Source organism: Prinia subflava, chromosome 5, assembly GCF_021018805.1.
Source record: "Prinia subflava isolate CZ2003 ecotype Zambia chromosome 5, Cam_Psub_1.2, whole genome shotgun sequence".
Taxonomy (NCBI): Eukaryota; Metazoa; Chordata; class Aves; order Passeriformes; family Cisticolidae; genus Prinia; species Prinia subflava.
In genome coordinates, this window is record NC_086251.1 from 35,045,782 (window position 1) to 35,072,354 (window position 26,573).

Below are 26,573 nucleotides of genomic sequence, written 5' to 3' on the forward strand. Positions count from 1 at the left end.
TTCTGATTTTCACAGAGATTCTTTCACATACAACCCATTCAATCCTCCTATTTGATCCTGCAGGAAAGACATCATGCTAAATTTAGGTTATTACAATCATTTCTATGGTAACAGATGGATGTGAAACACAGGATTATGACTTCACTGCACGACTCTGCAGAAAAAAGTCGGATGGTGGAGGAAGAAAGATCATATTCAAAATATCTGCAGCTGTAGCAGGGTAGCACACACAGTGAGAAATGGAACTGTCCTTTTTTTAAGAAATACATGATTTTTTTTTTCAATATCACAATAGGTAAATCTTCCCCTAGTAACAAATATCTTCATCGCTGACATTCTCCACAAGCATTTTCTTTAAACCAGAATCTCCATTCTAGCATAATTAAGAGAAAAGAATGCTTAGAAATATAGGTTACATGCAATATTATAAATAGACAAGAATCTATTTAGAACCTCTAGAGGTTAAAATGCAGAAAACTAAAAATATGAAATTCTAATAGACATGTATTCCATATTAAAAGAAGGGCTAAAAGGGGGAGCATATTTCAGCTAATATAAACCAGGGTTTTTGGTTTTTTTCTTGTTTTTTGCAGATTATATTCTATGATGTATACAATGGCTACATGCTAGACATGCACATCAAATTACATTTAATTACGGACTAGAAAAATCACTGAATTAATACAGCAAGTTATTGCTATTTCCTTTAGGATTTAATCTTAAAATCCAAACAAGTTAGTTTATAGACACCAAAATATGGGTGTTTATTAGATTTTTATAAGCAATATTAACTACAAAAAGTAATCCTCAAGTGCAGAGACTAAAGACAGCCTCTCATAGAACCTGCCTTAAAAATACTATACAGGCCTATACGAAATTACTTGCTAGGTGCTGTCTGAAGTATCTTCTATATTTAATCAGGATCCTTAATGATTCAGCAATGAAAAGCTATTGTGAAAGGCTGAACTATATTTAGCACTTCTGGGTTAGCTGGACACAGATTACCTAAGCACAGAACAAGCATGAACAACCCTGTGACTAATAATGGTTTGTAACTTAAATAATGATTACTGTGATAACATACTCAAAGCAGGCATTTGGCTATAAAGGTTACAGTGTTTGAAATTAGTAAATGCAATAGATGTTAAAGTGATTTTATTTCTATCTTGTGGGAACAAGGTATTTACAATCAAAAAGAAATATCTTAATTTTGCTTCTCTGTTTTAGGTTTGCTTGAAGTTCCAGATAAAATTTAATTTCAAAAATAATTATTCCTTAATAAACATGAGGATATATATTTCAGTATTTAATCAGTATCAAAAATAATATCACTAGATGCTGAAGCTGGATATGGCTCAAAAAAATCTTACTTGCATTTGAGATGCTTAAAAACTACTAAAGTGAAGGTAAAACTCAATATTGAAGACTTTGCTTCACTGAAACACTTTAGGGTTTTCTCTCTACTGGCAAACAGCTGCCAATTTCCACAAAATACAGAAGATCTTACAAAAAATACATATCTTTAAAAAATCCTTCTGGTGGTTGAAATGAGCAAACAGGTCAGAAGGAACCAGAAAGGGCACGCCACAGTCTCATAAACCTCATTTGCCTAAGGAAAGTAGGCTTTACAAACAGCAACCAAACCCAAAAAAACTTACTAAGAGCAGAAGGGAAATGTCTGACACAATTCTCCAAATTAGAAATTCAGGTCTTGGCGATCCCAGTATTCTCAAAGGATTCTATGAAAGACTGCAACACTAATAAAATTAGGACAGGAATGACCAAATAAAAACTGATATGGAAAACTTTTTTCTTTTTAATTCAGACCACTAGACCATTTAAAACTTTGTTCTTTTTTTAATTTGCAATTAACCTAAATACATTTTAAATACTCCTTACCCCTATGGGAGGAAAAGTTCTCTTTGTAAAAGATGTTACAGCAGAAACCATTCATTTAAGAACTTAGAACACAAATCACAATTTTTCCCTTTTAAGAACTTTCTGAAAACTTGTATTAAAAAAGGCCATATATTAAATGTTCGGAAATATCAAAGTTATTAGAAAGAAACATGTCATGTCTTTTGGGAGCAGGGCATTGAGGTGGTGAGGGAGAAGGTTGCTCCTTTCTTACACAAGGACACACCACATTCCCCTCCGACACCTCTCTTTGCTCCTTCTCAGAGCAGGACATCCCTTCGTAAACTTTGATAATCCTTGATAAATGGTTTGAAGCAAACAGTTGAAGTGAGGATACACACCGCAGGTAGTAAACAAATGGTCTGACAAAATTACTCCTTCTTTCCCAACTATAAAGCTGAGTCATCCATTATAAAAACTGTGATGTCACTCAGAACTGAAACAGCAACATTTGGCCATGTGCTTGCACCATCAGTATCTGCAACAGTACCTCTTCATTAAAACTACATTTAGAATCTAAAAACATCATCTGTTTTCATAAAGAGACTCCAAGTAAAATTAATTAACAATGGAATGCAATGATCATAACCTAACTATGTCAAAACTTCCAAGTCAAATCCATGCAAACTTGCAAAAAATGCTTGTTAAGAAGTCCAAAAGTCTTCTGGATGAACAATTCACAAATTTGGGGGTATTTTATTGTAATGGTTTGGGTATTTTTTGTTGGTTTGGGTATTTTATTGTAATGAATAAAGGGATCCAGGGGACTTTGCAAGAGTGAACTTGTCATCCACTAGTTTCTCTACTGGGATGGCAAAAGACCAGGTCTTACGAGACAGTTGAAGACTTTGTGCTGTCTCACCCAGGGCTTTACCATTTTTATACAGATTTGGCAGTACACAGACACCACCTGCAATCTGACCACCTATAATAAAGGACATTTGACACACTACAAAGCACTGAATTATCTGCAAAGAAAAAGTTAAGAGGCTGTTGCTAGTAAAGCACAATTGTTAGAAATCAAAAGAATTTTACTTTTCCAATAGGAACAAACTGATGAACAGTGAAATTAAAAGAATATTTAATGTTTGGGGACTTTCCAGTACTATTTAGTTTCCTCATAAGCAAGGAGCTGTCCTTACAAATACATACATGATCTAAAAAGCAGGTCAAGGACACTGCATTGGCACAGGGCCAGGATACAGAAGGTGCTAAACAGGGCAGGCTAGTGGATCTGGTGACCAGAGTAAGAGACCTCTGCAGTTCAGTATACCAGAATAATCTTCACTGGATTGCTAAGTTTGCATTAGTACACTTGGTAAAAGCTATCTACCAAAGCAAAGAAGAAACTTCTGTGCAGAGAGATAGGCAGAAAATATTTAATATAAAACCAAGTAAGAGTTGAAACCTATTCAACTCCCTACCTCTGTGTTTCCCTTTTGGGTGCATCATAGCAATCTACAGCAGACAAAACACTAAAAAGGACTTTTGCAGTTACAAACAAATACCAATTGTGACTGTTGAAATTCTACAAAGAACTAAAAGCAATGTTTCAATATATACCAAAAAGTAATGCTTAGAGAGGGTATATTTTTTTTTCCTAAGGTAAGTATGCTTTTTCCAGTTATCTCCTCATTCCATATACATATATATGTACATGTGTGTGTGTGTGTGTGTGTCTGTATATATATATATATTTGGGGTTATTTTAAACAACAACTTGCTATATTGATGGTTTAGCATTTTGAGAATTGAGTGTTTCATTTGGTAAACCACACAATTGTGATAAGAAAAATGTTTCTTGAGTTGTTAATTATAATAATACACCATCATCTAGCTGTCAGCCTAGGAAAACCAGAGATGTTTCAACACATTACACTGAAAGTGAAGAAGGGGACCAAGGCAGAAAAAGGATAACAGAATTCTTTGATTTTACTAGAAAAATCAACTGTCATTTAAAAAAAAAATATTTCACAAAATTTAATGTAACTCCATTACATCCGTGTAAATAATACACTTGAGAAAGTAACTTTACGTGCATACTGTTAGATGTTGAAAGCTCATTTAGCTGGAAGTTACACCAAACTGAAAGTGGAAATATTTCCTGAGCTACCCTGCTTAAACTCATTACCTTTTTACCTTTCAGTAGTAATGGTAATACAAGAAAAGATCTATTGGGTTCAAGTTTAAAAAAAACACATTCTTAAACAGCTAAACCCCACTATTTAACAGATTAGGCTTTAAATTACTGAGGATCAATTTTTTTTTTCAAATAACCACATTTAAGTTCCTGAATAAAGTATGCTGGTCAAAAGAGCCTTTTTTATTTTAAGGGCATGGTAAAATATGAATACCATTATACAAGTCATGGGGCTAGAGAGAAGACCAAGAAACCCAAAGCTAAAAGCTTCTCATTTTTGTGGTTCCAAAAGACTGCTATTGAAAAACGAACATATCCAGTTAACCAAAATTACAGATATCTCAAAACCACAGGTATTTACAGAAAACACATTTTAAGCCACATATTAAATGCTATTTCCCTAGGAAACTGTAAATTATAGTTAGTGGTACATTCAAATTTTAAAAGAAAACCAAATGCACACAAACAAATCTATGTCTGTGATCTCAGGAAGCCACAACTACCACAACCATTTTTCATCTGTTATTAAAGATAGACTCCCTAGTATAAGGGTTTGTTTCACACACAAGCCAATTTGTTTTGTCACATCACAACAAACAATGTGGGAGAATCTCAATGTGGCATTTTTCTGCACAAGAGAAAACAAACCAACCAAAAACCCCAACACTTCCAGAGAACTGAAAATATACATTTGTTTTCAGTTTAATTTGAAGCAACAGAATAAAAGCTGGTGAATTAAAAAGTAGTAGGATTCTTTGGTTTGTGGGGAAAAAAAAAAACCCACAAAAAAACCACAACAAAAAAACCCCACAAACAAACAAAAAAACCACTACAAAACTCAAGCAACTATTCTCCAAATTTGTAGAATCATCAAGTTTTCTACAAATCACTCGATCATTTGATTAAGAATTAACAATAATACTGATGGGTATCATTTATTATTAAGGCTAAGACTTAATATGATTTATAAATAATAGTGCCTCTGTCTTCACTTAGTTTTCAATTTGCCAAAGCATTTGGATCTCTGCCTTCAGCTGGTTTCTTTTCTACTTCTTCCAAGTTTCAGCAAGTGAATCAGTGACTTCCAATAGAAATATGAAAAATGAGGTATTTTCCTCATATTAAGTATGTCTTTAAACACTTCTTTAGAAAATCTGTACGTACAAGTGTGAGATGCTTTTCACCAGCCCTCCCCCACCACATCTGCCTCCAAAATCAAATGTAGTTAAATCAGAATTATATGAACAACTGAAATTAGTCAGGCACAGGAATCAAAAGAAAAATTTACATGAAGAAGCCAGTACCTTCTGTTCCCACACACTATTCCGACTGACGCTTTTTGCACCTACTGAGTTGGTACCTTAGGTCACGTTTTTAAACATTTCTTGTATCTTCTTATTCCATTCTTTTTCTTGTTAACTGAATGTTGTGATAGCTACCAAAACCCAAGAGACAATACAACTTGTACACGACTCATTTCAGAGGGGAAGAACTAGACAACATAATCCGACTTTGTGAAGAGCCCTGGTAAGGGAACATGACTAACTCTGGTGCCTTAGGGGCCATAAGGAAGAATTTTCTCATTCAGAAATGAGCACTAACTTTGAAAAAATAAGTGCCTGAGACTGCTGTGGTACAACGCTAACAAATTCAGTTCAGGTTAACTTTTCACAGAGGATCACTTCGGGCACTATTTATACGCGTCCAAGTTTAAACAAAAGCAGTTTAATTGTCAAGCAGCAAGTCGAGCAAACACAATGTTAGCCATTCATAAACAATAAATGGAACTACAAAAGGAAAGCACATATCCTGAAAAAACTAACTCCATGCAAGTTCAAACTGGATATCCAAATTTTATATAAAATTCAGCTACAGTTTTCTCATCATTTCCTCCTCCCCAAAAAACCTAGGAACAGCACATCGTACACCCAAAGGATACTGAAATAATTATTTCCATTTTTGAGTACCTCCTGTGAAAACGACAATCAGAAGAAAAATCATAAGCAATTGGCACCATCCTATTTTGCTCAGGCTTTCTTAAATTATGAGTAACTAAAGAGTGGTGTAGCACAATGCTAACAAAACAAGATATTAACTACCCATTCAGTAAGTATGCAGAATCAGAAATTACTTACAAGTCATTAAGTAAATACTACCAAAAGCATCACAAATATATAATTTTTTCCACATTTTTCTTTACTCTCAATGGTGCCATTCCTCCATTCATAGAAACTAGAAGTTGAAAAGTGACAATTACTATAAAACAAAAATTCTATAATACAAAAGAGAAAATTACCTCCGTTCAATTTAAAGAAAAGGTCTTTGAAAAACAATTAATAAAAGATCAGATGAAAATTCAGTGAAAATACACATTTTTAGTTGGCAAGATTACACATCATTAAAAATAATCCTCATGAACACTATAAAGTTTCTGTGTTTTGTTTCTCTTATTGCTAACTTTTGAATCTAGTCTGAGACACAGATACCTAAAACAGAACTGGCCACAAAAGGAATAGTATCTTGTACTTCAACTTGCTTCTGCTCAGAATAAATATTTCATTTTGTTTTGCAATGAAAAGTGATAATGAAACCCAAGCATTTTTTAAATGATTGTCTCTTTCAAGAAAAAAGAAATTCAAAATTCAGAACTTATAAGTAATATTAGTATGTTTTCAGTCAGAAGGGAAGGAAGTTCTGCATGTAACAGACAATAGCCTTAATGCAATCTCATTTGGGTGAGTTTGGACCAACTCTTGAAAATGAAAAAATATATCAAGCATTTCAAAATAGATAGGAGAGGGCTCTTTTGATTTGTATTTGCATTTATTTGGGGATTTACTAATATTGTATTTATTTTTGGCTTCTTTTATTGGATTTTAAAGGAGTTACTGAATGTTTTCCGGATTCCAAACTGGTCCATAAGCTGTCCGTTTATTTTAGGATATGACTACCAGAAAAGTAACAGCAAGTACTCTCCTCTACCACATTTACTCAAGGTCAGTGTTGAAACACAAACATGCTGCATTCATGTGCTTTGAAAAAAAAAAAAAACCTCAATGATATATTCTTCCCTTTCAGTCTGCTAGGTAACACTGATTTGAAACACTGTTAACAGTCTGGCATTCAACAGGAATAAAACAGGTATGAGGAAAATGGTTTTTCTTCCTTACTTAATCAACAGAAGACCTGAACCTGTATAGTTAATTGTCTGTTTCATTATTACACCTGTCAGAAGATCTAAAACATCTTCAGCCGTAATTGGACCACCATTAAATTTTATACAGAACACTCATTATCTTGCACTTGTTCTGATTCCCAAATGCAATTGATTGAAATGTTTGTATTGAAAATAAGAACGCACGAAGCACCATATTGAATGAAACACACTATTCTGAAATTAAATGAAAAGTCATCATTACAGAAAGATGTTTCCTTATGTTTCCTTTTCCTGCATCTTCCCAGTGTTCAGCTGCTCCCATAGTAACACTGTTTATCACCCTCTGCATACAGCTACTACCACTGTGACCTTCCATGATCATGCCAATGGGGATTATTTTGGAATATGGTTCCTCCTCTTCTACATCCAAATGTTTTACCAAATGGAAATTGAAGAAAGGTGGAAAAGAGGAAAAGTATGGGGACAGATTGAAGCCAAGAAAGCCTCTCACTGCCCTAAATGTACCTACTCATATGAAAACATAACACAATGACAGCTCACTGGAAGTTGCAATAAATGTCTGATAAGGAGAACAAGTTTTCTATATTCCTGCCTTTTTTTCTTTTTTTCAAAACATTTAATTTTTAATCCCACACTGCAAGTAAATTGACTGTTGTCAGAATAAGGCACCCCTAACATTTTCAATTCTGCTACTTGACCAAGGTAAATTTATAAATACCTTCAAATCATCAACAGAAATAATAGACTTCTGATTGAGTTTGGCGAGTTTACATTAAAACAAAGCTATAATGAGAATCAGAAGGCTACAGAAATTGCAGTAGTCTAGAACATGTTTATTAATATCTGTCTGCAATGGGTTCCCTAAGTTTTTTTCCTAAGTAATTTAAGTGAGAAATCTTGGCAGCAGGTAACCTGGTTGAGTTTGATTTTGATAATTAGCTGTTTAATTGCATTCAATTTTTTTTACAAATGTTCACAGCTTCTTCAGGAGATTTACTTTGTAAGTACAAAATTAAAACAGTCTGGGATTTCCTAGACCCATGAGATCTGAGTGTTTGGAACTTGTTTGGGTTTAATCTGTTGCACCAGAATAATTTGCTTTACAGGGAACAACAACAACAGGCAACCCCCTTATCACACACAGAAAAAAAGCAGACATCTACAGCAGCCTTGACATGCCATATAGAATTGTGTCTTATACAAAATACCTTTAAAAAGAAGTGGATTTAATCACTTAAGATTTGATCTATCAGAAAATAAGTCAGATTATTTACCTATGACAACAAATTACCAGGTGCAAAATTTTTCAAGTAGTGCATCTCTTAAAATCACACACTAAAAACACAAACCAAGAGGAAATTCAACCTACCTCCTGCATTTTGCAATGCATAGCTAGGATAGAGGAAATATATCAGCAATTCCTTTGAGCCTCATAAAATCAGGTTTCACTTATGTTTTACCACAGCTACCTAAGAATTTTATTAGTTTTAAGATGACTGCTGTTTTTAAGCTAACCATTACATTTGATTAATCTCTAACAAAAACACTTCTGACAAACTCACTTTTCAGACATGCTATAGAGCCTATCTATCATCTTTCTGTCCTTTGCTAAGACTTATGGAGACAGTATAGATCAAAATACTTTAGAATTTATATATGCATGTATGAGGAATTTCCCCTATTTTCTCCTTTTTTTTTAAATCACAAAGACAAAATAAAGGAAATGTGCTATTAGGATATAACTTATGAGTGAGGTATCCCTTCACTTATTTCCACTAATTTCACCAAGGATGACGACCACAATAAGCCTCAATGGATAATATCAAAGTTAAAAAATGACTATGACAATTATTATTCTACAGTTTGACCACCTCTCTTCTCCACTTTGTATTTCCTAAAACAAACTCTTCCTTTACTTGGGTTTCATTTAGGTAAATAAAATTCTGCTTTAGGGAACATGACTCTGCCAATAAACATATGTGATTACATCTTTTATGAGGCTATAAAAATAGATATTCTGTTCATATTATTCCAATTTTTAAAATTTAAATTGAATTTAACTCAATATAGTCCTTATAATTTGATGCCATTTCATTTAGAACACCTATCAGACATTTTTGTTCCAAGAATTGTGAGATCTAGAACAAAAAATGTAGATAAACAGGAACATTGTACAAATGGATATCAGGAATGTCTGTCCACCCTCCCTTTCATCAGTTACATGAAAATAATAATAAGTAAACTTCTCTTATCAAGCACCAGAGAGAGGTCAGTCCAAATTATCTCAAAGTATTATTCAAAACATCCTCTGAAATTATTCATTTATCTTTGTAACTTTTATGGTATTTCAGTCTTCCAGTTTACATTTGCACAAAGTTATATAAATTAGAATATGAGATATTAAAAAAATTAGATAAGTAGCAGATACTGATAAATGTTCTTGCACTGCAACACAAGAATCCTTACAGTTGATAGTCTGGGATTTAGTCACATCAAATTTACACCAGCGATGTTTGAAATAATTACTAAATTTTCAAACACTCTGAATGTGACAGATGGTCAAATTTAATTTACAACTGTTCATATCCACACATGAAAAAAACTAGTAACTTCAACCACTAAACTCAAAGCTATCTTTAAAAACAATAATGGAGAATACCAATATAAACCAAATGCAGTACTGCTACTGAAGTATAAGCACCACAATATCATGACCAAACAGCATCCCTTCTAGCATCACATCAATATGAAGACAGTGCTCATGACAAGTAGATAACCTATCAGTGCCACTTCTAACTAGGAATGAAGTCCTCCCATATTTCCACGAAAGTATGGTTTTTTTACTAACAACATGCAGATTTGATATACATTTTTATATATCAGTTTTGCCTTAGCTTTTCAAAAGCCATTTTCTTATGTACACTAAAAAAGGCACCACTGTACCTCATTTGTTTCTGAGCCAGCATAAGTAATAACCAAAGGTAAAGTACAATTTCAGAATAAAATAATAAAATTATTCCACTGAATCAGCAAACTTCTTTTTATATCTATCTAACCTTATAGATACCCCAAGAAACATTTGAAATGTATCCTTTGCAAAGTTCCAGCTTACTTGAATATTCAGGGTCTATGTTAACTGAAGTTCTTCACATTCAGACCTAAATGACATGAAATTTTTCCTCTATTTATATAACCTTCTCCTTGCTCATAAGTAAAGAATTCTTCATGACCAACTACATAAAATACATACTTAAATTAAGAAAGCTTTTTTTCTGAAACAGATGCTTTAGAATTCCAAATTTAGAACCACTCTTTATTTGTAATTGAATCTAGTTTTCACAAGGATAGGTGAAGTCCTTCACAACTAGGAGGAGATAAGGGAGAAGGGAAGAGGGAAACAGAAATGTAGCATCTCTATTACCAAAAGTACTGTAGCTCCTTGTAGGACATAATTGAAGATAAGATTACTTTTCAGAAATCAATCCAGAACAGCACTTGCATGAAAAATAAAGTTCATACACCACTGAACAAGCACACACAAGCAGAAGAAAGAAAATTTGAGTATAAGATGCCTATCATTTCAAGTGAGGTGAAGCTCTCCACTTTGACTAGCAGCTTTATTCTAGGAAGTAAAATGCTGGTGCTTGTATGAAACTAAGGAATGATGAAGAAATAATCAGAAATAATGGGCAAAACCAAGGGTAAATAGAGTGTGTTAAATTGATAAGATTTCTAGAAAAACAATACAGTTACAATATTTAAAGGTAGTACTCCTCCACATCAACCGTCAATGAAAAGAATAGTTTCTTTTAAACGGATTAAAGAGCTTTAGTTCTACATATTTTAAAGTACCATCTATCATAACTATCATTTAAAAAGCTTTTAAATTCAGGCAAGATTAAATGACAGAACAAAACTGCACCCTTTTAGTATTTACTTATCCTGATTGCTAATTAAAAACTAAAAATTAGTAGAACTGCTAAAAACACATGTGCTACACATATATAGAGAGTAACTGGAAAAGTTTTATTAATTTTGTAGTTTCTTCAAAAAAGACAAAACCACTCCCCTAACTTCTGATTCCATTTGAGACATAAATTTTCATGACAAAACTTATCAAACTCATTCTGTAAACTTTAAGTTAGAAAAATGCAATATAATGATGTTTCATGTTTATAAATTTTCGTGTGATGTCATACATACACACACACACACAGATGTGGCATGAACATAAAACATATCACATTCTTACTTGAAGTTAATTCCAAAACTGTTTTCATCTCCTAAACAGTGACTGGAGATGTAAAAACAGATTTTTGTTCTGCATTTTTATCTGGGATAGAATATGGGAATCTTATGGGTTCCTATGTAATCAGTCAGACACAATAATCATCTTCAGGCACAGGCAGAGATCAGGTTGTTGTCACAAATCTAAAACATACTCAATCTCCCACTGCACATATTGTAAGGGAACCCTGAACTGTAAAATACTTTCAACTGTAAAAATGGTATTAGCATCACTTACAACAAAAATCTGTTAGAACTTAGAACGGCCAAACTTTGTTATTCACAGAAGTAACTATATTTAATAACCCCTCAATTTCAAATAAAGTGGAACTGTACATGCAACATAATCTGAAAAGATTTTAATATAAATTTTATTACAAAATTCCTGTATTACCAAATCAGCAGTTGTCATTACTATTTCAATATGACTTTTGCTTCTCTTATTCAGGTAGGCACAGAAAGTTAGACTGCTATAAAATACAGCTATAGTCACTCAAAGTTTAAGCTGATCAAACCAAAGTTTAAGAAAAAAAAATTACTAACCTCTACAAAAAAAGTACTGGTAACAAAAGCTACTTCAGAACAAAAATGTCTTTTATTTAGAAAAGTTAAATAATTCTTATATCTAAAATACTAAGTCATTTAAAAATCTAAGCCTTTCCCTAGTCCTCAGCTTTATTGAAGCAATAGTCATCACAAGCCTAGAGAAATCAGAAGCCTCCCTATACTCCATTTGTCCTTTCACAAAATACCCTGATGTCGATTTCTTGGGCTTCCAGGTTAGAAGCTGGTAACTCTTCACAAATCTTAAACAAGGAGTTTAGAGTTCAAGGACCTGAGCATTGCTCGAATGAACTATTTGAAAATGCTTTCTCTTTGCAATTCCATTTTCTTGTCCCTTTTCCAGAAACCATCATCATTCAAGCAAACTGTGAATTTCAGAGTGAACTACACCAAAAATATAACCATCATGAGCAAGAAAGAAAAAAAAAAAAGATATGAAAATGACAAGAAAACCATACCAGAACTCAAGAGCAAAAAGGTAAGCTGTATCTAACCTAACACCACACTGCATATACATGGGCACATATCTCTCAAATGACCTAATTTTTACATTTACACAGGCATGCAACGTCCATCCAAAATAAAAAGCTCTATCCCTTTTTTATAACTATTATTATGGATACTGTTCAAAGCTTTATTTTGTAACTTGCTGAGACTGAGCTAGAGAAAGAGATATTTCACCTCATGAAAGTATTATCAAATGGGACCAAATTTTTAGAGTTTAAAAACCACTGCTTTGATTTCTTACCTGCCTTTGCAAAGGCACGGCAACAAATCGAAACACATCTCCCCTCACACTCTATGTTGCCAAGGCAGTGGCAACAGTAGTACCACAGGAGCAATCAACCAGAGGCTATAGATTAGCTACAATCAATGACAGTAAAAGACCTGAAGGAGGCAAAACTCTTAAACGTGTGGTCTAGTAAGCACTCCTCTCCTCAGTGATCTGCTCATACACAACTCTGGTAGCATTTAATTACAAGATTGAAAACCCATTTCCACAACCTTTTCACATACAACAGAGGTTAACAACAGGAAACTGAACATCTGAAACCTTTCAACTACTTGACTTCAAGTTTCACTATTCCAGTTTAGGGCGGGGAGCATGGAGACAATTGGTCACCTTTTCCATAGACAAATATTTATTACAATTAGACAACCACAAAATGAAACGCAGAAGGGAAACCAGCTTTAAAATGGCTGAGGAGCATACAAAACACGAATAAAAATCTAATCACAATATCACACAAATTTTGTAGAAAGTATGGTTGGTTTAAGCATAATGGTGAACAGTCTAGAATGCCATGCTTCATTTCAACACACTTTTCATTACCAATCAAACTGATGTTCAACTCACACATTATTAATTTACAAACTTGATCAGATATTCGTGTGACTCCTTTGGAGTCACTTGACTCTTAAATCAGAACTTCTCAAAACTAAAAAGTTACCTTAATATCACTTTTTTTTTTTTTTTTTGTGAAAGGAACCACACATTTCAAGAAAAAAGGCTGAGTGAGCAGCAAATCCCAGTGCTAACAAAACTCTACCATTTTCAAAGTTGCTATCTGTCTTTAAAAGGTTTCTCATAGAGTGGGGTTATGAATGATAGCTACCTGCAATAAGCTGGAATTGGACTTAATGACCCAAGAGTATGATTGCCTGAGTATCATGTTCTGTTAATAGTTCTGTCAAAAAGGACAGCAATTCTATTCATTAACTAAATTTCATTTTTTTATGAAGGAAGAAGAAATGTCCCCTTTGCTTTGATATCAAAATTTCACCTTCCCACTAGCTTCTTTGAATAGTCTCATACAAACAGGGACTAAGCTTATAGGGCACATTTTCCTTTGCCACCCTTATCCTTTTTTATTTAGGACATCTCTTCAGTGAGTAAAGAGGTTCCAGACCCTTTCTACTGTGTTTCTCTTGTGGAAGAGCTTGGAACTGGCAGCATCACCTCAATTTTGGGGCAGGTGGAAGGCATTAAAAGGGTAAGGATTATGAGATTTTATGGGTTTGTCTGGAAGGACAACAGAGAAATGGAGTCCCTAAACCATGAGGTCCATTCCATATCTAACATTTCACCTGAATCTCCTTCCCAAAAGATCTCTCTGTTGCTTTCTATACTATGTTCCTTTTGCATACTCAGCCTAGAGCCACACCAACACCATCTGTAGTAAAAAACAGATGAAGACCTAATCAGCACCAAAAGCTGTAAATTCAATTAATTTTTGCAACTCTTAGTAGTGTTTGCCAGTGCATAAAGACAAAATTGGGTGAAATTGTGGGTGTCTCCCACCCTCCCTTACATTTTTAGAAAGACAAAATATTTTCACTACACAAAAAGATTCAAAATCCTTGTGGTGGGCTTTATCCTGTGTGGCAGATAAATCCACAAAGCTGCTTACCCACTCCCCTTCCCCAGCAGAATGGGGGAAGAAAACACTAACAGCAAACCAAGAAAAATGATGGGTCAAGATAAAAATATCATAGGAAGTAAAGGAAAATTGGAAAAAAATAAAAAGCCCGCAAAAAAGGCAGAAAAGGACTTGGGGTTGCTGGTCAACAGCCAGCTGAATACAAGCCCATGTGTGCCCAGGTGACCAAGAAGACCAATGACATCCTGGCTTGCAACCGCAGGACCAGGGAAGTGATCATTTCCCTGCACTCAGCACTTGGTGAGGCCGCACCTCAAATCCTGTGTTCAGTTTTGGACCCTCACCACATGAAAGGCACTGAGGGGATGGAGTGTGTCCAGAGGAGGGCAAGGGAGCTGGGGAAGCGTCTGGAGCAAAGTCTCATGAAGAACAGCTAAGGGAGTTGTGGCTGTTTAGCCTGGAGAAGAAGCAGCTCAGGGGAGACCTTACAGTTCTCTTCAACTGCCTGAAAGGAGCTTGTAGCCAGGTAGGAATTGGCCTCTTCTGCCAAGCAACCAGTGACAGGATAGGAGGAAATGGCTTCAAGCTGCACCCAGGGAGGTTTAGATCAGATACTGGGGAAAATTTCTTCGCAGAAAGGGTGTCAAGCATAGGAAAGGACGGCCCAGAGGAGTGGTGGAATCACCCTCTATCAAACTGTTCAAAAAACGTGGGTGTGGCACTTTAGGACATGGCTTGATGGTGAACATGGTGGAGCTGCTAGTGGGACGACAGTTGTATTTAAGTATTTTTTAATCTTTATGATCCTGTGATTCAAATAGGTGATGTAAAGGCAATCTGTTGTCCCTGGGCAAACCATTTGCTAGCTATTCTCTGAGCAAAATGCTAGCTGAACACTCCACTCCATTTAATTTTCTTTTCTTTTGCTAGGACCTTATCTGGCATGGAGTAGCTTGAGACAGTTCAGGTTATCCATCCAGCAATCTCTTTTGCACACCCAGTCCTCTCACTGGGGAGGTAGGCAGGGTCAGAAACAGAGCAGGCCCTGCCACTGGGCAAACACTGTTCAGCAAGAGTTAAAACATGAGTGTATTGTCAACACTCCTTGGTCACAACTCTAAAACCTGGCACCACACAAGCTGCTATGAAAAAGAAAATTTAACTCCATCTCAGGCATACTCAGTTGTACAAGTCTTGCTTTCCCTCCCTTAACTTTTCCTGACCAGTGATTTCTATTCAGCTACACTGTGGAATCCATAGGTACGTGGATTTTAACCCCTGGTAATAATTCTCAAGCACTTCGGCTTAACAATATTTTTTACCCTACCAAAAAGTGGGGGAAGTCCTACATGGAGAAAAAAAAAAAAAAAAGCTATATGGAAAAAACAGACCTTCCTTCTTTCCTCACTACATTGTATATATCAAGCAAAAAATGTGATTATCCGTCAATACCAACTGCATCTTTATTTTAAGAAAATCTTAGAATTCTGAAGTAGTTAGAAACACTAAATATTATGAGGAATATAAACTAGTCAAAAGTACCATTAAAAACACAGTAGCTATAACTATTTTAATTTATCAGAAATAGGAATTTGTAAAGAAAAATGTCTGCTATCATTACCTACAGGTTCATCAGAGGGAATGAGTATAACAGAATTAACAGCTCTCAGCTGTAAAATTACTAATTCCAGTAATACAGTACATTAAACATGCCATTTGAGATATATGCCAACTTAAACTACCACATATGGCATACTATCTAATTATCACAGTTTGTGTTTTTATATGCAGAGCTGTTCTAGTTTTTAAACAATGTGTCAAAATGCAGGTTTTTTTCTGAAAACAGAAAATGCTATCTTTTTATGATATCAGTAGGTCAACATTGCAATTTTAACATGCACAAGTTAAAAAAAATTAAAAGATAAAAATACATTGGAAAAAGTCTCTGATGTTTTAGAATTTTTCTTAACTTTCCTATTATTAAAATATTTGGGTGCAAAATCAATTTCAAATTTTTAAGAACATGTTTTTCAAAAAGGGTATTTTCAATTTTTTTCTTCCTTTCAAGTCTTAAATTCACCTATTGACACACTAAGTCTTAACTGACAATAAACAAACAAAACAATCAAGTTAGTCACCCTCTCAGTTTTGCATGTGAATAAAAAATACTGTGAAATAGCACGTGTACAGACATCAGTTGCAATCCAGACAGACATCACTTGGTTCCTTCTTCATGTGCAATTTGACCTCACTCAGAACAATTCCTAGTGCAGAATCATACATTCTAATTGCAGTTTAGCACAAATCATGCCCTAAAATATTTGATTTCAGATTCCCCAGCTGGTGCTTCATGTCACTTCAGCTGCTCAGAAGGATTTTTTTTTAATGTTTCTTTGCGCAAATAAGCAAAGAGCTCACACAATTACCATGAAATGTTATATAATCTTAATCTCTCCTTTTCCAACTCAAACAGGACCATGTATTTTTAGACAATAAAAATCAAAATGTGCTAACAGCTAGCACCTTAATAGACAAATAACTATGAAGCAGCCATTCCAAATACCTTTGTTTCTTGTCCAAGAGTAAAAAATAAAGATACACTGCTCAGTCAAATGCATTTTCCACTGTCTCCCTTAGTTCTCACAAATTGTAGGTGGTGTATGTGATAATTGCAACAAAATGCATATAATACCTTTGAACATACTGTCTTAAGTCTAAAAAACACAGATTAGATCACAAACATGAGAGTAATTATACATACAAGAATTTAAAGTGCCTTCTCATTTTTTTCCAGTTTGAAATGAGCATAAACTCCTTGAACCTGCAATTACCTTTATAAAAGGCTTGTATTGAGCTGAAATTTAAACACATGCAAAATTTTTTTTTTCTGAAATAATTTTTAAGGCACCAAAATCTGAACACCAAAATATATTTTACATTTCTATTTTCAATAAAAAAATACAGACAATATTATTAAAAGAATAAAGACTTGAGTAAATAACTGTACTACCCAGAATATGGGAAAACCTTCAGTACTTAATATTTTCTTAATGAAAAGTTGGAAGGTGAACAGACTTGATTTCTTCCATACATAATTCAAGTCTTCCCCAACAAAAAGTCCAAATAATCCTTCGAAAAATGAGTCAAAACACTTCTTGTAATAATAACCAAAAACAGGGCAATTTGACTTCATGATTATTATTTTTAAGCCAAAATGCAAATATATCTTTAGAGTTTGTTTTTAGAAAGCTTTCCTGTGCCTTTTAGCATTTCACATTAAAACTTTTAACAGAATCCTTCCCACTAATTATTTAGATATTTTTTGATAATTCAGTCAGTTCCATCCTTCTTCATAAATTTTGATTTATAACTTTCAAAGCTAATTAAACAAAATTAAACAAGTACATCAAAATAAAAGACAAAAATTAGTACTTGTAGCAAGAGTAATTGTTTGCAAATGGAAGGAGATTTTAGAAAATGTTTAGTTTGAAGAGGATTTGCAACTGAATCTGGATTAGATCTAGTGCTTCTTTTAAAATGGATCTTTTAGTAAGACTGGTTAACATTAATATAAAGCCAGTATTTTCCTATATACAGTAATTTGTGTATGGAATTACTGAACAGATTTATAAATATATTAAAAAGCCAGTCTATACATAAAGACCAGAAAATCAGGCCATTTTAAAGCAAAGAATAAGACAATCCCAAAAAATTATTGATTATGTACACTAAATTTTTAACACTTGCTCTGCTTTTGGCAATAGTAAAGCATTACATATCTGCGTTAAAATTTAAAAGGAAGTTTTAAAACAATGTAGTTTTTCTTGCAAAGAGACCATGAACTAAAAGAAAATACTACCAAACTCTTACCCCAAAAGGGGAGAATATATATATCTGGCAAATTCATACTGGCAACCCGTATAATATACCTATTTTTGATAAATATCTTAATATCTATTTAGAAGTGAAAAGGCACCTTACATTATCCTTACCAAAACCCACTCCTGTGTCCATCATTTAATTGACTATAATAAAATTGAATGTAGGGAGAAAGACATCTCCAAATACAGATTCAAACACCTCTAGCCAGCTGAGAAAAGTTCAATTACAATCATTTGCAAGCCTAGAAAATGGTGAGAACACTACTCTTCACAGGGGAAGAGGCAGCAGTAAATCTTAACTACTATAAATGAGCACCAGTGGGGAAAAAAACTGAAATAAATAAATCAATAAGATAAAAATTAAAAAGAACAAAATATCATTCTGCTAGAAAAAGAAAGACAAAAGCCTTTGACCAAAAGACCTAAACTAGAATCATATCTATATATATATATTCTTTTTTAAATACTACTAAAAATCTATCCCTATGTTTAAGCACACTACCTCAGGACTACGTAGACTGGAGGTGTATTCCACTTTGCATAAATTCAATACTTACCTGAATTTAATGTTTGTATACAGAAACTGTTGCTATTACTGTCTTTGTACAAATACTTCCACTTACTCTTGAGCAAAGCAGCTTCAAATAAGAAAGAAATTATAATTTTCAGTCCTCGTGCTTAAGAGACAAAAAATAATTTTTATTTATTTTTGCTTAAGGTACTAGAATCTCAGCAGTGGAAAAATGGAAGAACTGTACCTACAGAACAGTAGAAATTCTCACCCCTAGGGGAATATTTGACCTCAAGCAAAACAAAGAATGAGAAACAATTCATCAGGTTTTGATTGCATCCAAACATCTTCACCCTACCTAAAAACTGGAAATTGTACTTATTTGAATTAATCTGTGATGGTTTTAATGGCAGAATTCCTATTTTGAAGAGCAAGGATAAAAGCAGAAGTAAAAAAGATTCATGTTAAAATGCTTATGAAATGAACTACTCATTTTTCAGCACTTACACATGCTGAACTACCACTGAGATTCAGAATTCAAAAGATTTGTGGGGGGAAAACTTGGAGCTCTAAAAAGAACTCAAAAGCTAAAAATTGAAATTAAATACTTATTCAGACAATCACTTACTTCCCCAAATAAGCAGCGTACACATAGTATTTTCTGGATTAAATATGTATTTTTAACTATCTTCAGCACTCTAGCATGGCCCATCCAGCAAGGTTCCTCAATTTCCCCAGTGGAAGAGGGAAAACATCAGTGATGTCCCACATTTCGAAGTAGGCAACACAAGTTAATTTCTAGCTTTTCTAACTTTCGACACTTCTAACTAGGAGAAACATCTAGGCATGAATCCAATATGAAAAGTCCTTTTGCTTTTGAGCAAAAGACAAAGAAATGGGGGAAATTATAATCCCCTTAAGAATCCAATATGTAAATGCTACGTGAAAACTACTGCACTCTAAAGGGATTAACATGAGAAAATCTTAAAGCAGAGTGAAACTTTACGAATTATTCAATACGGAGTGATAAAATCTTGTCATTTTTTCTGAGGTATGCTGGTCTTTCCTGCTACATAGAGACTTACCTATGAGGATTCCAGAACACCTATGGATACGCTTGTTCCTTTTCAAACTGGCATCAATCACAAAGTATGCCATCATTCTGCCTTGGTTTGCCAATAAACTGCATCACAGTTCAGCAGATAATTACGAACAGCACTATTTCCTCTAAATCAGCATTGCAACATCACACCTCTTTCTAGATCTACTGAAGCAGGTCATCCTAAAAATACAAAATTTTTATTAGTTCCTGAAATACTTGTAGTTTCAAGCACACTTGACTTGAATATCAGATGGCCATCATCAGCTTATCTGCACCTCCCAAGTAACCACAGCTTGCAATATGAAAACCTTGTAACACAAACCCAATCCTACAAACATGTACTAATTTACACCAAAACTCCTGTGTGCTTTCTTGGAATCCTCAACAGGGCAAACTCGCACAAGTTAAGACACCTGCATGCTTATAAGTACCAAGAGCATTAAGACCACCCACTCTGAACGGCTATGCATTAATATTTCACAGCAAAAAAAAAATCCTTGCATTATCTTAGGAGCCCATCTAACTATCTCCATATTTTTAAGGAAAAGTTCATCAAGTCTTACATGCAGGTGAAATACTGCAACCTTTAGCAAATTGTTGTAATCACTGCTGAAATTTTATACTGGGAGAAACAAGGCAGAACTAGTCAACCTAATAAAAAGCAAAATTCTTAACAACAAACTACAAAAATCTGCAGACAACCAATACAACATTATCAACCTTTACAAGCAGAGACACCTTTACAAAGGAAAACACAAAAAAATTTGCATGACATGAAACTTCACATGTTCCGGGACTAGTCAACACAGAAAGCATGATAGTCTTTTACACACCATATGATTCCACTGAAAAATAGACAAAGTGACTAAATAAAGAGAAGTTTCTTTTTCCTCATTCTAAGCATATTCATGTGTGTTGGAAAAGGAAAATATCAAGGTACTTATTTTGCAGTCAGGGATGACTAATTTTTGTGTCCCTATATCTGCTCTAACAAAGTCAGAAAGTGCTAAGCTAATAAAGTGTGAAGGACAGAACTGAACTACTTCTGATCACAACTAACATTCCTCCAACTAGTAATTACTATCAAACAAAAGAGCCATTAGAAGAAATAATATAGAAACAACAGGATCTTGTTGCTACTAATCAACAAAGCACCATGAAAAAAATGGGATAAAAATAAACTAGTTATAAATGTCTTGCTTAATTCAAATACCAACCTTGTTACCACTATCCATTCTATGGCTCCTAGACTAGAGGGCATAAAATATTTGCATAAACTGAAGGGAGTTTGTTTTCCAAAGGTACAGGAAACCTAATGGGACAAATATAGCTGCCCATTTAATTGATTTTCTACCATCAAGAGCATGCAAGACTAAAATTCTGAGACTAGCAATTATACATCTATCTACATATAGATATGTATATTTTTAACAATCTGATCTAAATATTTTTAACACTCTGATTTAAAATCAGAGAACTATTTTTTCCTTCTAAATCCTAGATATCCAGGGAAAGAACCATCTTTCTAGCTATGAATCGAGAAATCAAAAATATTAAAAATAAAAAAAAAATCATTCATAATATATCATGTTAGCACTTACTAGAACATCTAGTCATAGATGTAGATCCATACAGAATTTACAAATCTTACAAAATTATAAAGCATGTGTTTTATTATTGTTAAAAGTAGTGCAAATACTAAATGAGCACTTGGCATCACAACATTAAAAAACCGCAAAACCATATATCCCTAAAAAAGAATCTTTGTAAAGTAACACTTTCTTTTTCTTTTTCTTTTTTTTTTTTTTTTTTTTTTGTTATTTGAATATTTTTCTATGCTGGAAATTATATGCTATTTGATGAAGACTAATCTCAGCAAAAAACTGACAGACTTTGGTGTACTGTTGTGCACAGTAAAAGAATCAGAAGTTAGGAAATTATATATGTATAAGGAATTCCTGGGAAATACAAATTTTACTTCAGATTGACAGAGTCGCCAAGTGTTCACCTAATAACGTAAGTAGAAGACATACAAAGAATGAAGTGTGCACACACATGCAAGGCAGAAAACAAACCCCATACATGTTCTACATCTAACACTTGCAACAAATCATTTTTATAAAGCTTTAAGGCATCCAGTAGCAGCGTTTCATTGCAGACCTTTGAAAAATCAGCACAGACAGAATGCTCGAAGACCCTCTCTTGTTCCACAGAAGTTTTCTTCAAATCCAGGTCATAATTCCACTAAAAAGCCACCAATTTCCTTTTTTTTTTTTTTTTTTTTTTTTTTTTTTTTTTTTTTTTTTTTGGGGGGTTCCTCAGGCAAATTGTTGGTAGACTGCCAGATTACAATAAAACATAAATATTCTATAATTCCAGCTCAATACTGCTGCCAAAACAGTATCCATGGCAGCACCTGAATGGCTGCTGCTGGTACTACTTGTACCATACACTCCCCTACCTCCACTCTGGCATTTCCTAACACCAGATTACAGATGGGGACAAAATGTAAACCACTGTTAGATCAAGCTCCAACACTGGCATACGGCCCAACTGGTCTTTCCTCCCCCTTCCCTCACAGCCATGACATTTCATAGCCCAACTCTTCTGGAATACACTCTGATAATTGTTTTCGTTTCATAAGTACACTGGATACTCAACAAAGCCAACTGAACGGACACATGCCATTTCCTACTTTTCCAGTGCATGAACTAATATAGATATTTTCAATAAGTCATGTTATAAAAAGAACAACTCTACCATAGGATATTCAGTAAAATATTTGTAATTTTTAATGTACAATTTTGAAAGCCAGAATTTGGAACACGCTAGGAATATGATAAATTGCTGCTGCGCCTGATTATCTGGTTCTCTACAGACAATTTTTTCCCCATATTGCCGATGAAGAATCTGAATACGACTAAAGTCACTACTTGAGACTGTAAAAAAATACATACAAATCTTCCAAGAGCTTTGGAGGTGTGCACTATGGTTCTTGATTCAAGCAAACAGGTGCCACTCTATCAAGTGGGGGAAAATAGTACAAATGTGTGAAGCTCTTTATGTGGGAAATTACAAGAGAGTTAAATGGCACTGAGCAAGGCACAAAAAGTGCTTTTAAAATAGAAACAAGGGAACATGCAGAGAACCTCAGTATCTAATTTAATTAATGATTGAGAATGCAAAGGCTCCAACTGGTGAAACATTAGCAGCAGCCATGAATTTCACTGTAGTTCTGTATAACAAGTAATCTTACCTGAGTGATTCTCAAAAAAATGTCAACACATCGATTGTATTTTTCATCTGATCCTGTCAATGCTGAGATGACAGGCCCTGCAGGATGCAGTGAGAGATCAACGATGAAAAACAGATGTTTAGTCTTCTCAAAATCAAAACCTACAAGACCAGGTAAATACCAAACTTTGTCCAAGATTCATACTCCTTTATATCCAACACATGCTGACGTTACATAACCACTTTCATATACATAAGGTGACAACAGTATCTCTCACAAGGGATCTGACCCCAGGTCAATCATACCACCAATGTTTAAAGTTTAAACCTGGTCCCTAACATACTGTTCTTTCAAGTGCCACCTGGTCACATAGCTAGTTACTCGCATCACCTACATCAACCTATGCTCTCCAACTTTTCACAAAGGAGACTTAATTTTGTCCATCAGTTTTGTACAAAACTTAAACCTTACACAAATTTACTGCAATTCAGAAGTCGAAAGAACAACAACAAGCTCAAGCAAAGAGTCATAAATTCATACTCAAAAGCTACAGAAGAGTGTAGAGTTGGGAGCTGACTTCCATAGATGTGTCTCCAAAGACTGCCTTAAACTGACATTTCAATCCGATCAGTTAAGCTCTTGCAAAGGAATTGCAATGCTTGGCTATTATCAAGAGCAGCACTCCTAATATTAAGTAAACTCCAGTAAGATTTAATCATAATTATCAGTGTGTTAAAGTTTAAAGTAGTTCATATGGGGGGATAGGAATTTAGGTCTTGTGATTTTTATGTATTAAAATATTTAATATGCCTATCAAATATAGGGAAAATTTAAAGCAGAGTATTCTGACAATCCTTGCTCTATTTTTAATCAAAATATAAGCAATGTAGTTGATCTTTATAATGCCATGAATAAACACAAGTTGGGATGGAGAAACCCCTGAAACTACAACAAAAATAGGATGGAATAGAGCTACATAAATCTGTACTGGAACACTTACAAGATCTGTAGGTTATAGTATAAACATATATATATTATTATTGTAGTATAAATATATATATATTTGATATTTCCTTCGGGGGAAGGAAAATTACCCTGAATACCAGGGTGACTTGTAAGGAACCTGCTATTTTCCTAAATCTATATCATCCAGTCACAATGAAGACAGTCATATATCTACAGTAAATTAAAAACCTTGCACATGCACAGCACACTAATTGATTCCATTTGCCAACACCAAATTCCAACTCTCCATGTTTCCATGCTACTAGAAGTCCTTAACCACAAGACTGGGCTAAATAAACCAAGCACTAAGCATTCCCACTACAAAACATACTATACTACACCAGAAATTCATACCAGACACAGTATAACTCTTTCCATTTACAGGCAATAGCTGTTGTCACAATAAGCAGAAATATTTTTGCTAAATCCATTATAACCATGACATTTCAAAAACACATGCATCAGCTTCATAACTCCACAGATAGAACCGACAAACAGGAAAAACATATTACAGTTTTAGATTGAAGTGCATGAAGAATTTTATGCTAGTGTCAAATAAACCCAATTAGAAAAACCAAAAGGCCTACCTAGAAACATGGCCATCAATAAGAGAAAGAAAAGCAGCCTTCCAATTTCTAGTATGCATTGCGTTTTATACCATGACACTGCAGCCTCTGAGGGTCAGATTAATTAAGATCAACAGCAGCTGCAGTGCAACGTGAGAAGCACACGGCCACAGCTCTCACCAGTCCAGCGCAATTACCTGCAGCATTCCAACACTGGACAACTGACAGCTCCAACGCTCCTCACCAAGTCATTAACTCCCACTGGCCAACTGAGAAATGTTAAGAAACAAGCCAAATTCAAAGATGGACTGGAAAGCTGACTGCACTGCTGCAAGATGCAACAATGAGCCTCCAAGATATTTGCCAGCCAAATCTTTATGGTTGTTGCTTAACTTTATGTGAGAGCTGTGTCCAAAGACAGAAATGTGATAGCCACAAGGAGCAAGCCTGTTCTCCAACCACCCTAGGCTCCAGTTCTGGAGGCCAGTATGACCAATTCACTAAATCCAAGGTTTTCGTCCCTGGCCAAAAAGCTACTGATCACTGACAAAATAAATTCTCTAGTCAACTACTGAGGACAATATCTAATCTAATGAAATTAATTAAAGAACAAACAAGATCAAAGAGTATTTGAAAAAGACATTGCTTGTTACAGGTTGCATCCATTAAGAGAAGCAAGCAGGTGTTTGTTTACTGCACAAAGGAGAAGAGGAAAACAAGAAATTCAGACATTCCCTGTTGTTATTTTTTTTAAATATTATCTCTAACACCCATTCTTTATCAAGAATCCATTAAAACTTAGATTTATCTACAAAAAACTACTGACTTATTTCATGGAAATTTTAAACCTCATGAAAGGGGAAAACGTAAGGTTTTTTTAATGAATAATTGCTTTACAGAAATCCTGCCTTTATCAAAAAAAAATGCTGTTACTAGAAGCACTTTCTTCTACATAAGCTTTCTAACCTACTGAAAATACTTTGGTTTTCAATTATACTGAAACAGAGGTAAAAGCAATCACAATGAAAATGTTGAAAAGTTAAAATACGGCATTTCCCTGTCATAACAGCTGTCCCCACTCTATTCTTTATTTTGACAACAAAGTTAGTTGTTAGCCTGTGTCATTTATTAAAGTCAGACTAACCATTCCAAATCTGTCAGAAGTTCTTATAAACCTTTCTATACAAGACAAAGACACAGCACTTTCTTGCAAACCAAAGCCATTTACTATGTCAAAGTTGATTCACTCATTAACATGAATAAGCCCCTACAGGTAGAAAGAAATCAGTGCCTAATTTCTACTTTAACTTCTCAAAATTTCTCTGAGCCTACCAAATAAGAATATGCTAAGTGATAGTACAGGATAAGTTAGATATGTAACAATCTCAAGATCCTACTAAGTTACATATTCAGTTTCAGCTTCCTTTTAAATGCAAAATACTACAGGCCTGCTGGCTAACAAGCTAACTTTTTTTTATTCTGTTTCAGTAACCAGGCAACAGACAACTGTCCAACTGAGAATTATCTCTCTGAACAGCTGGCAATCAACACGTGGGAGTTTTTGGTGGTTGGTCTCTTTCTTTTTAAACTAGTACAAAGATCAGTGATTACTTTAAAAATCTATACAGCTCTAGATTCCACCTCTGAAATCTCTACTTGCTGTTTAGTAATTTCCTCAGTACCATTACCCCTGAAGTTACTCATGTAAGTAAATGTTTACAACAGAATCTGAAAACCTCGGATATATATTTATGTAGTGTCTAAATAGCTAATTTCAACATTTCATAGAAAAAAGTAGGATCATCA

The 26,573-nt window shown here is 34.3% G+C and overlaps 1 protein-coding gene across 7 annotated transcripts in view; it reads right to left on the reverse strand.

Annotated features, from left to right (window-relative positions):
• The window catches only part of NOVA1 (NOVA alternative splicing regulator 1), a 140,489-nt gene that overhangs the window by 107,645 nt on the left and 6,271 nt on the right, over positions 1-26,573 (reverse strand). For 2 of the 7 annotated variants that reach the window (XM_063398849.1, XM_063398847.1), the window contains exon 1: positions 19,945-20,050. The exons of 3 other annotated variants lie outside the window; for them this stretch is intronic. Coding sequence is in view for 1 of the 4 variants with exons in the window: in XM_063398844.1 (XP_063254914.1) it covers positions 19,945-20,020 (76 nt within the window). In the remaining 3 variants the exon portion in view is untranslated. Of the gene's footprint in view, positions 1-19,944; positions 20,142-23,217; positions 23,295-26,573 lie in introns of those variants that run through there. 2 more of the 7 variants (XM_063398844.1, XM_063398846.1) reach the window with 2 other exon arrangements.